The 11,851-nt window shown below is 41.4% G+C and overlaps 1 protein-coding gene across 1 annotated transcript; it reads left to right on the top strand.

Annotated features, from left to right (window-relative positions):
- Nucleotides 1-551: 551 nt before the first annotated feature.
- On the top strand, nucleotides 552-8,043 carry LOC110538601 (L-fucose dehydrogenase). The gene is made up of 9 exons (XM_021625516.3): nucleotides 552-885; nucleotides 987-1,025; nucleotides 1,677-1,774; nucleotides 5,014-5,080; nucleotides 6,752-6,843; nucleotides 6,992-7,096; nucleotides 7,198-7,265; nucleotides 7,435-7,531; nucleotides 7,714-8,043. Exons 1-9 carry the CDS (start codon nucleotides 795-797, stop codon nucleotides 7,855-7,857), a joined length of 801 nt encoding a protein of 266 aa, XP_021481191.1. The 5' UTR covers nucleotides 552-794; the 3' UTR covers nucleotides 7,858-8,043.
- The last annotated feature ends 3,808 nt before the right edge of the window (nucleotides 8,044-11,851 follow it).

Genomic DNA, 11,851 nt, shown 5'->3' with positions numbered 1-11,851 from the left:
AGCAGTTAAGAACGTTGAGCCAGTAACCGAAAGTTGGCTGGTTTGAATCCCGAGCCGACTAGGTAAAAACATCTTTTGATGTGCCCTTGAGCAAGGCCCTAATTGCTCCAGTAAATCGCTATGGATAAGATTGTAAGCTAAATGACTCAAATGTAAATGTAAAATAAGAATTGATATTTGAGTTAACTATTTAGAGATGTGTGCGAGTTGGAAGGGGGGGGGGAAACATGTCAAATGTATAACAGTTATAACACTGATATGAGGTGGATTTTACAGGAAAGTGAGCAGTAAAGCATTTAAAGTATTTTTTTTATTATGCATTAAACAATTGCAAAAACCATCCCATTGGCTTCTTGGTTAATTGATGAATGTAATGGTTTATTTTTTCCATTTCAGAATATGCCTCATACATAGACTGAGAAACCGGTATGCATGTTGACACAGCAGGTTGCAGCACCAGGATGTCGGTTAGAATTTGCATAGAGCTTAAAACTACAAGTCCCACAAAACCGCTCACCTGTCTTCACAGACGACAACAAAACCCATGATTTTTGAGGAACTTGGAGGAGGGAAGAGAAAGTTAACGTATAAATGTAAAAGGCAAAAAGACAACGGGAGGGATGCAATTATATATTTTGCTGCATGTAAAGAAATAGAATAAAAGTGAATCTTGGAAAGAGGGCAAGTAACTTTGTTTGCGGCATTCGACCAACACAGTCAACCAGGTAGTGGCGGTTCTTTGCGAACGTATCATCACTGAAATCATCACCCGTGACGGGTTGGCTCTAGTGAACATGTCAGGCAGTACTTTGCGTTACGGAGACAAAGTTGTCATTGTGACCGGCGGGTCCAAAGGGATTGGTAGAGGGATTGTCAAAGTATTCGGTAAGAATCAAAGTTGCTGATTTGAAGTTAGTTTGTTGAGATTTGAGCAGAGTGAGGTACTGGGAAAACAATAATGTGCTATTCTGTTGTTTTTTTCCCAGTGGAGAATGGGGCCAAAGTTGTCTTCTGTGCAAGAGGGGGTGAGTGTCTGCACGTTTATTAGATTTTTTTGCTCAGATTAAAGTATACCATTGCATGTGTGGTGGAACTGATGGCTTCTACGGTTGTGGCTAGATGGAGTACAGCTACGTACCAAAAGTTGCATGTTCGAGTTGTGTTGGTGACAACTGTAGGATTGTAGCTAAGCCTAACCTTAAACTTTTTTCTCCGAACTTGCTACGTTAATTCTCCTAACCTGCTACTTTAATTCTCCTAACCTGCTACTTTAATTCTCCTAACTGCTACTTTAATTCTGCTAACCTGCTACATTAATTCTCCTAACCTGCTACATTAATTCTCCTAACCTGCTACATTAATTATCCTAACCTGCTACATTAATTATCCTAACCTGCTACATTAATTATCCTAACCTGCTGCATTAGTTATCCTAACCTGCTGCATTAGTTATCCTATCCATTTAGCCACAACCGTAGAAGCCATCAGTTACAAGAAACCATCAGAATCGCCACACATGTATCAATAATGTTTTCACAGAATCTTCATTCATCAGTAATCCATTGTTGAAGACTTTATGAATCATTACAAAAATCCCTCTCTAAATCATCTTTACATTGCATATTCATAAGTTTACTGTATTCTTATATATATATTTAAAAAAAAATGTTTTACAGTGGCAGCAGGACAGGCTCTAGAGGCTGAGCTGAACAGGGCAGGGCCAGGGTCATGCAAATTTGTACCTTGTGACATCTCCAAAGAGGAGGACATCAAGGTAGGGCTTCTGGGCAATGACTTATCTTATAGTGCAGTGAAATGAGAGTCAAATGATCACTCATATGCACAACATTTCAACAGAGTTTATATCCTCATTCCTCACATGACCTGTGGTTTATCAGAATGCTTACTATAACATTTTGTATTATAATCTACACTCCACCTATCTTTAGTCTTTGTTGGATTTTCCCTGTCTGTGAAAGGAGTTTACTCACAGCTCTAGCAAGCCCCTTGCTCCTCATTTTAAGGTCTGCTTATAAACTGCTTAGAAATCACTATTAAAGGCCCAGTTGGTCATTATTTGAAGCTTTGTGTTTCCTGTGCCCTGGTTTCCTGTTTTCTTCCCCTGTTTTTTGTGCTCGCTCAGGCATTGAGGTCTGTGCTGACATACATTTATTAATTCATTTAAAAAAAATAAGTATATATATACAGTTGAAGTCGAAAGTTTACATACACCTTAGCCAAATACATTTAAAGTCAGTTTTTCACAATTACTGACATTTAATCCTAGTAAAAATTCCTAGTAAAAATTACTTCCCACAGTAAGTTGGGTGAATTTTGGCCCGTTCCTCCTGACAGAGCTGGTGTAACTGAGTCAGGTTTGTTGGACTCCTTACTCGCACATGCTTTTTCAGTTCTGCCCAGAAATGTTCTATAGGGTTGAGGTCAGGGCTTTGTGATGGCCACTCCAACACCTTGACTTTGTTGTCCTTAAGCCATTTTGCCACAACTTTGTAAGTATGCTTGGGGTCATTTTCCATTTGGAAGACCCATTTGCGACCAAGCTTTAACTTCCTGACTGATGTCTTGAGATGTTGCTTCAATATATCCACATAATTTTCCATCCTCATGATGCCATCTATTTTGTGAAGTGCATCAGTCCCTCCTGCAGCAAAGCACCCCCACAACATGATGCTGCCACCCCTGTGCTTCACGGTTGGGATGGTGTTCTTCGGCTTGCAAGTCTCCCCCTTTTTCCTCCAAACATAACGATGGTCATTATGACCAAACAGTTCTATTTTTGTTTCATCAGACCAAAGGACATTTATCCAAAATTCCGATCTATGTCCCCATGTGCAGTTGCAAACAGTAGTCTGTCTTTTTTATGGCGGTTTTGGAGCAGTGGCTTCTTCCTTGCTGATCGGTCTTTTAGGTTATGTCGGTATAGGACTCGTTTTACTGTGGATTTAAATACTTTTCTACCTGTTTCCTCCAGCATCTTCACAAGGTCCTTTGCTGTTGTTCTGGGATTGATTTGTACTTTTCACACCAAAGTTCGTTCATCTCTAGGAGACAGAACGCGTCTCCTTCCTGAGCGGTATGACGGCTGCGTGGTCCCATGGTGTTATACTTGCGTACTGTTGTTTGTACATATGAACGTGGTACCTTCAGGTGTTTGGAAAATGCTCCCAACGATGAACCAGACTTGTGGAGGTCTACAATTCATTTTCTAAGGTCTTGGCTGATTTCTTTTGATTTTCCCATGATGTCAAGCAAAGAGGCACTGAATTTGAAAGTAGGCCTTGAAATACATCCACAGGTACACCTCCAATAGGCTAATTGACATCATTTGAGTCAATCAGAAGCTTCTAAAGCCATGACATCATTTCCGGGAATTTTCCATGCTGTTTAAAGGTACAGTCAACTTAGTGTATATAAACTTCTGACTCACTGGAATTGTGATACAGTGAAATAATCTGTCTGTAAACAATTGTTGGAAAAATTACTTGTGTCATGCACAAAGTAGATGTCCTAACCCACTTGCCAAAACTATAGTTTGTTAACAAGAAATTTGTGGAGTGGTTGAAAAACAAGTTTTAATGACTCCAACCTAAGTGTATGTAAACTTCCGACCTTCAACTGTATCTGTAAATATATATATATATATATATCAAATCAAATCAAATCAAATTTTATTTGTCACATACACATGGTTAGCAGATGTTAATGCGAGTGTAGCGAAATGCTTGTGCTTCTAGTTCCGACAATGCAGTAATAACAAGTAATCTAACTAACAATTCCAAAACTACTGTCTTGTACACAGTGTAAGGGGATAAAGAATATGTACATAAGGATATATGAATGAGTGATGGTACAGAGCAGCATAGGCAAGATACAGTAGATGGTATCGGGTACAGTATGTACAAATGAGATGAGTATGTAAACAAAGTGGCATAGTATAGTATAAAGTGGCTAGTGATACATGTATTACATAAGGATACCGTCGATGATATAGAGTACAGTATATACGTATGCATATGAGATGAATAATGTAGGGTAAGTAACATTTATATAAGGTAGCATTGTTTAAAGTGGCTAGTGATATATTTACATCATTTCCCATCAATTCCCATTATTAAAGTGGCTGGAGTTGAGTCAGTGTCAGTGTGTTGGCAGCAGCCACTCAGTGTTAGTGGTGGCTGTTTAACAGTCTGATGGCCTTGAGATAGAAGCTGTTTTTCAGTCTCTCGGTCCCAGCTTTGATGCACCTGTACTGACCTCGCCTTCTGGATGATAGCGGGGTGAACAGGCAGTGGCTCGGGTGGTTGATGTCCTTGATGATCTTTATGGCCTTCCTGTGACATCGGGTGGTGTAGGTGTCCTGGAGGGCAGGTAGTTTGCCCCCGGTGATGCGTTGTGCAGACCTCACTACCCTCTGGAGAGCCTTACGGTTGAGGGCGGTGCAGTTGCCATACCAGGCGGTGATACAGCCCGCCAGGATGCTCTCGATTGTGCATCTGTAGAAGTTTGTGAGTGCTTTTGGTGACAAGCCGAATTTCTTCAGCCTCCTGAGGTTGAAGAGGCGCTGGAGTGGACAGATAGATGAAGCCTCATCAGACATCAGACAATTAAAATGTATTAGTGATCAGACTAACACTACAAGACGGAAGCTTTCCATAATGTTTACATTTACATTTAGGTCATTTAGCAGATGTTCTTATCCAGAGCGGCTTCTTTTTTTTCTACACATCCAATCATCATTCAGTGTCCAGATCCTGGTGCTTGTGAACAGTAGTGACATTGCTATAACCTGTTTTGTGTGTTTGACTGAGGGATGTGTGTATGTTTCTATGTTATTTTAGTGGTGTGTCTAGCTGGTTTTTCAGGTTAGGCTCTATGTAGCAAGTTAGGTAGGTACATAGGTAATGGGATCATAGGTCTACATACCTGGAGATAGCAATTATAAACGTCTTACACAGTGTGCAGTCAACTCAACGTATGGTTTTCTCTCTGCAGATGTTGATTTCAGTGACAGTGGAGCATTATGGTCAAATAGACTGTCTGGTCAACAATGCTGGGTGGCGTGAGTATCTGTTATCATTTTGTATGAGAATTGATGTTGTTAAGGAAAGAAAGGAAATTATATATCCACAAATCAGCTGATAGTTGGTATACCAATCCACATCCAGGCACTTATTTTTATTATTATATATATAGTTTTTTTTACCCCCTTTTTCCCCAAAAATGTGTCATATCCAATTTGGTAGTTACAGTCTTGTCCCATTGTCCCGAAAAACAACCCCGCCAAGCCGTACTGCTTCTTGACACAATGCACGCTTAACTGGGAAGCCAGGTGCACCAATGTGTCGGAGGAAACACCGAACAACTGTCAGTGTGCATGCACCCGGCCTGCCACAGGAGTCGCTAGAGCGCGATGTGACAAGGACATCCCGGCCGGCCAAACCCTCCCCTAACCCGGACGACGCTGGGCCAATTGTGCCTCGCCTCATGGGTCTCCCAGGTGCGACTGGCTGCGACACAGCCCAGTATATAACCAGGATCTGTAGTAACACAGCTAACACTGCGATGCAGTGCCTTAGACCGCTGTGCTACTTGGGAGGCCCTGGCAAGCCATTATTTAAACAGGCATATTCAAGCATTAAAAACACATACACTGAGTGTACAAAACATTAAGAACACCTTCCTAATATTGAGTTGCACCCCTCATTTTGCCCCCAGAACAGCCTGGACTCTACAAGGTGTCGAAAGCGTTCCACAGGGATAATGGCCCATGTTGACTCTAATGCTTCCCAGAGTTGGCTGGATGTCATTTAGGTGGTGGACCATACTTGATACACACAGGAAACTATTTATGGTGAAAAACACAGCAGTGTTGCAGTTCTTGACACAAACCGGTGTGCCTGGCACCTACTACCATACTCTGTTTAAAGGAAGTTAAATATTTTGTCTTGCCCATTCACCCTCTGCATGGCACACACACAATCCATGTCTCAATTGTCTCAAGGCTTAAAAATACGTATTTAACCTGTCTCCTCCCCTTCATCTACACTGATTGAAGTGACATCAATAAGGGATCATAGCTTTCACCTGTATTCACCCAGTCTGTCTGATGTGGAAAGAGCAGGTGTTCCTAATGTTTTGTACTTTGTGTATATGTAGCCGATGTGAAATTGCTAGCTAGTTAGCGGTGGTGCGCGCTAGTGGCGTTTCAATCGATGACATCACTTGCTCTGAGACCTTGAAGTAGTGGGTTCCTCTTGTTCTGCAAGGGCCGTGGCTTTTGTTGAGCGATGGGTAACGATGCTGCGAGGGTGACTGTTGACGTGTGCAGAGCGTCCCTGGTTCACGCCCAGGTCGGTAACGATGCTGCGAGGGTGACTGTTGACGTGTGCAGAGCGTCCCTGGTTCACGCCCAGGTCGGGGGGAGGGGACGGACGGTAAAGTCTATACTGTTACATATACGCTTTGCAGCATCAAACGGATCACCTCCTGATCGTCACGCCCTGATCGTCACCTCCTGATCGTCACCCCCTGACAAAGGTGCAAGTCGGATGTATTTTTAATGCTATACTGGTTTTCATCATTTTTTAAAGATCTGCATACATTTTTGTACCACTTAACACTTTTTTTGTGGATATGAAAGGCATGTTTCTTCCCCCTCTTCTACAATTCACATACTCCATAGACATTTGGTTAGTGTTTATGCTGTTCCCTCACTTTCATCCCCTTTCAGACCCACCTCATAAACCCACAGATGACACTACTGCAGATGAGTTCAGAGATCTTTTGAATCTTAACCTCATCAGTTACTTCCTGGCCTCCAAAGTAAATAATTCACTCATTATATTTACTTTACTGAAAGCCTTTAGGTATAATGCTTTATTACTTGTTATAAGCATGTATGAGCCTTAATAATGGGTTATTATATACCTTATAATATGTTTTACGTCATCACGGGATCTCCCCTCCTCAGTATGCCCTGCCCCACCTGCGACAGCGCCAGGGGAACATCATTAACTTGTCCAGTCTGGTGGGCTCCATTGGTCAGAAAAATGCAGCACCCTATGTAGCCACTAAGGTGAACTAAAAATCTAGATAACCGTATGCAGTACTTTATTCCACTGTTTGAGGCTTGGAGAAGTAGGCCTAACAGGGGTGATGTGTCTTTTCCTCCACAAGGGGGCGATCATTGCCATGACAAAAGCCATGGCTGTGGATGAGAGTCGGTACCAAGTGAGAGTCAACTGGTGAGTAGAACCTGGCATCTGTCTCCATTTATAAACTTTTAGGATGTTCTACTTATTTTTTTCTCTTGTCCCTTTGTCTGTCCTGTTTTAAAAATACTTTTGTATTTTTCCACTTTTTCTCTTATCTCTAGCTCTGTTTGCTGCAGTCTAAATGTGTATTATCTTGTAGCATCTCCCCTGGTAATGTGATGACACCTTTGTGGGAGGAGCTGGCTGGACAGACTGCAGATACCTTAGCTACCATTAAAGAAGGAGAGAACGCTCAGGCAAGTGCTCACTTCACAGGAGCCAATACAAGATATACGATGAAATATAAGATCTGTTACAATGACATATTTCAGAATGCATTGAAAAGGGAGGGTTGGTAGAGACTTCCTAATTTCACTTGCATCTCTCGTCTTGATGAACTTGATGGCTCATCTTTAACATTCTTCCTAATCTCCAACAGCTGCTTGGTCGAATGGGGACAGAAGCTGAGAGTGGGTTAGCTGCTCTGTACCTGGCTGCTGATGCAACGTTCTGCACTGGGATAGACCTGCTGCTTAGTGGAGGAGCAGAACTCAACTACGGCTACAAGAGCCAGGTCCCATGAGCAGGCCTCCTGACCAATAACAGGACCTGTTATGTTCTATTGCCATCCTGCTTGAGATTATTGAACCAATCACCCTGCTTTATCCATAGCCATGGGATGTAGAGGTGCTGGAGATGGTACGGTACCCCCTGGTGGTGAGATGGTAACGCTGCAATAATTTGTGTTGCAATAAAAACGATGAAACTATTTTTTCCGTTGCATTGTTGATATAAATGATCATGGGATTGGGGTAAATGATCATGGGAGAGAGAAAAAAAACATGGAATATGTATATATGGGACCTATTTTGCATGGAGCGCTCTCAGCTGTGCGCTCATGATATGCTCCTATCTATTCAGTGTGGTTGGTTTGGAGTTGGACACGCTCTGCTGTACGATAGACCGTTTAAGTTAAATCGGGTCTGACCCTCTCCACCCTCCATATTCTATTCTTTCCCCCTGGTGGATATCAAGTGATCTGGAGCAGTTTTCGCAATCGTGTCCACATACATTTTCTATTAGTTTACGATTCTAAACTTGGCGTAAAGGGAATGGGAACTAAATCAAATTGCGTTTTCTCGCACTTGGCTTTCAGGCCTGCTGCTGCCCATGTCAAACACGTAGCCGTACTTGTCAACTAGTCTAGCATGCAACACAGTGCTGGGCACGGCCCAGCAAATGACGCTTTCCACCCGCTGGTGCTGGATCGTGGTGAGCTATTTTCTCCGCGATGGATCGCATAGCTGTCAATTTGTGCTCAGTTTTAATTTAGTTAAAACGGCCCTCTAGTTATATTTCTCTTAACCCTCCTGTGTTCTGGTCGAATTGGACCGATTTACAAGTTTTCTCTCTGAAAAATGTAGTTAATTTAATCTGATTGTCATAAGGTCCCATGACTTTGTCCACAGGGCATCTGAACACACAAAATACATGTAGACGATTTCCATTACATTTTGGGTGTTTTATTGAACCTTTGTACACCTTCAAGTTTGTGAAATTCAAGTTTCGAGAAGCTTACAATTTATCCTACCATTTCTACCCATCTTCATTTAAGTTATGATTATCATATGCACATTTTCGTGGAACAGTGTCATTTCAATAGTAACGTTTTCGTTTCTCAAAATCATTGTCACGTGGCTAATAATACAAATCTCTATTAAAATGATTTTTTTTTTAAAGTTAAAATTCCACTAATGGGAGAGCACCAGCCTCTGCCACGTGAACACACTGATTCACACTGGCGGCTAAATAAATGAGCACATGGAACTATGAGATAGCCTATAGGCCAATGTAGCAGTAGGACTATATTTTACACTGTCAACTAAGTAAAATACATAAAGCTGACAAATAAAAACTGAAAATGTCCTGATTAAAATGCAAGGTTCTTTCAATTTCATCTATCTTCCCACTGCCTGTCTGCCTCCCTCCCTTTCTATCTGTCTTGATTTGAGCTATCACTAGTGAAGCCAACATTGCATCAAATCAATAAACTAGGGCTGGCCCAATGCTGTCACTGGCTACAGTGAATCAACTAGCCTTTTCTGGGCCATCACAGTTGTTTTTGGCAAAGGGAAAGGTCTTCAGGTATTTTATGGCGTTTCCACTGGGTATATGGGATGCTCAGGGCATGACATTTTGCTCTTTCACACCAAGGCCTGGTGATTATCTAGGGGGTGAGTGTTGGAAAGCTTTTTCAAATACTGTGAGGAACTATCATCATTCACAATGGATGTAAAACAATATATATAATATATATAACAATATATATATACTGAATTGAAAATTGCTGAGAAACTCAGCTTATTAGTGGTGGTGAGTTAAGACAATCAGAAAAACCCGACATCCCAAAATAGGCAACCAGACACATTAGTCCAATAATGACAGTCCCAAAGTGTCTGACCAAGATGGCGTAGCAGTAGGACGTATGTGTTTGTCTTTGTCTTATCCAGTGTAAATAGCCAGTCTTTTTCATACAGTTAGGCAAAAAAGTATTTAGTCAGCCACCAATTGTGCAAGTTCTCCCACTTAAAAAGATTAGAGAGGCCTGTAATTTTCATCATAGGTACACTTCAACTATGACAGACAAAATGAGAAAAGAAATCCAGAAAATCACATTGTAGGATTTTTAATTAATTTATTTGCAAATTATGGTGGTCACCTACAAACAAGCAAGATTTCTGGCTCTCACAGACCTGTAACTTCTTCTTTAAGAGGCTCCTCTGTCCTCCACTCGTTACCTGTATTAATGGCACCTGTTTGAACTTGTTATCAGTATAAAAGACACCTGTTCATGTTACGCCCCTGAAAACAGAGGAGAAATAATCACGAGTGTGATACGGTGTTGTATTCTCAATTCAACGTAGTGTAATCATTTCACAAAAGTAACACATTACAAAACAACAGAAAACCCATTATACAACTAACACAGCAAAATATCTTATTAACAAGTACATGTTCATTCACAATCGACAGTAAATGGCAGCTACTCTCAGTACGATGCTATTCTTCACTTCAACCGAGCAGGGCTAATATTACTCTCTTCAAACTTAACTCTAACTTCCTCAAGATGTTACTAAGACACACCTTAAACACTCTTGACATGTTTGCGAGTTATAACATTTAAATTACTATTTTTATCATCAATAAAGTACCTGAAAACAGGGGAGAAATAATCACGAGTGTGATAAGGTGTTGTATTCTCAATTCAACGTAGTGTAATGAGAAAAGACCGCGATTTTCCCCAGGAATATGGGTGGAGACCAGAGCAATCGATCTCCGGCTCATAGATTAAGAGCATTTCGTAGATCACCGATTAACACTTTTAGGCACCACAAAATAAAGTAATCAATATAACGTTTACACATTACTCACAATTCGTACCCTTTGACAGATTTTAACGTTAACACAATTATATGAATGTTACCAATCTCTATCAACTAATACTGAATGCATCTTTTTAACCTTAGATGTTTTACGATCCTCACATACTATAAACTTACTAATACTTTTTAATGTATAACAGGCTATGAATATTTCCTTTAACCTGTCACACTCTCCCCGACAAAATAAATGTTGTCCCAACATTACCAACATTGTCTTCTTCAATAGTCCGTATGCACTGGACCTAGAAAATCCTCTTCTGTAAGGTAGTACTTGAGCAGAGGTCAAGGGTCACAGTTCAAATATAACTAACAAGTTATATTCACAGTCCATATCTGTTGACCAGCTATATAACATAAGCAGTATTTTCTCATACTATTGATCAACAGTCCATCAATTTTAATGATCTATATGCATAGTCTGCAAATTGTCTCTTTTGACAGTCTGTGAAATCAGACAGTAGTCCATGGTCAAACATGTCAACTCTGTAGCCTCATGTTTGCTGAAGCCCATACATGTAAGGTGGCTGAAAGTAACATTGCTGTAGTGGTGGCAGCCATGGAACCAGTCCTGGTGCAGAGTAGACAGGGAACAACTGTGGCTGTATACTGTAGCAGGAAGGGATACCAAGCTGATCATAGGTGATACGTCTTGGAGGGTGTCTCTCTCTTTGTGGCAGCTGGTAGGCTGGTTCCTCAGGTTCAGCAGCATCAGTTAATGAAGGAAAGGCACTTGGTGGACGATCATCAGGCAAATTTTCATCAGGCAAGTTCATCTCCTCAGCAGGCAGGTCTTTAACTGTTGTTGTCTCCTCCAGCCGCTTTTCAACAAGAGGCTGTGCTGGTAGCGTATCAGGGACTGGCACTGCAACTGTCTGTCTCACTGTTGGGGGCCTGTGTTCCCACTCTCTCGCTGGTTCAGCATTCCTCTCCTCAGGTACTGTAGGAGATGTGGGAACCTGTAGCGGCTCATGATGAAGGTCATATTCATCCCTGCTGTCTTCATCAGAATCTAGAGGCTGTGATGCAGGCTGGTGTCTCCTCGTTTTCTGACTTTTGTCCACTTTGGTCATTTCTGGTTGTGTCTCAAAAGGTAAGTGGTCACAGGACATGAGCAGGTTTCTGTGCAGGACCCTG

This window comes from Oncorhynchus mykiss, chromosome 12 (genome assembly GCF_057628025.1).
Source record: "Oncorhynchus mykiss isolate SJ-2025 chromosome 12, ASM5762802v1, whole genome shotgun sequence".
In the NCBI taxonomy this organism is placed as follows: domain Eukaryota; kingdom Metazoa; phylum Chordata; class Actinopteri; order Salmoniformes; family Salmonidae; genus Oncorhynchus; species Oncorhynchus mykiss.
This window is presented reverse-complemented; position numbering and strand designations above follow the sequence as displayed.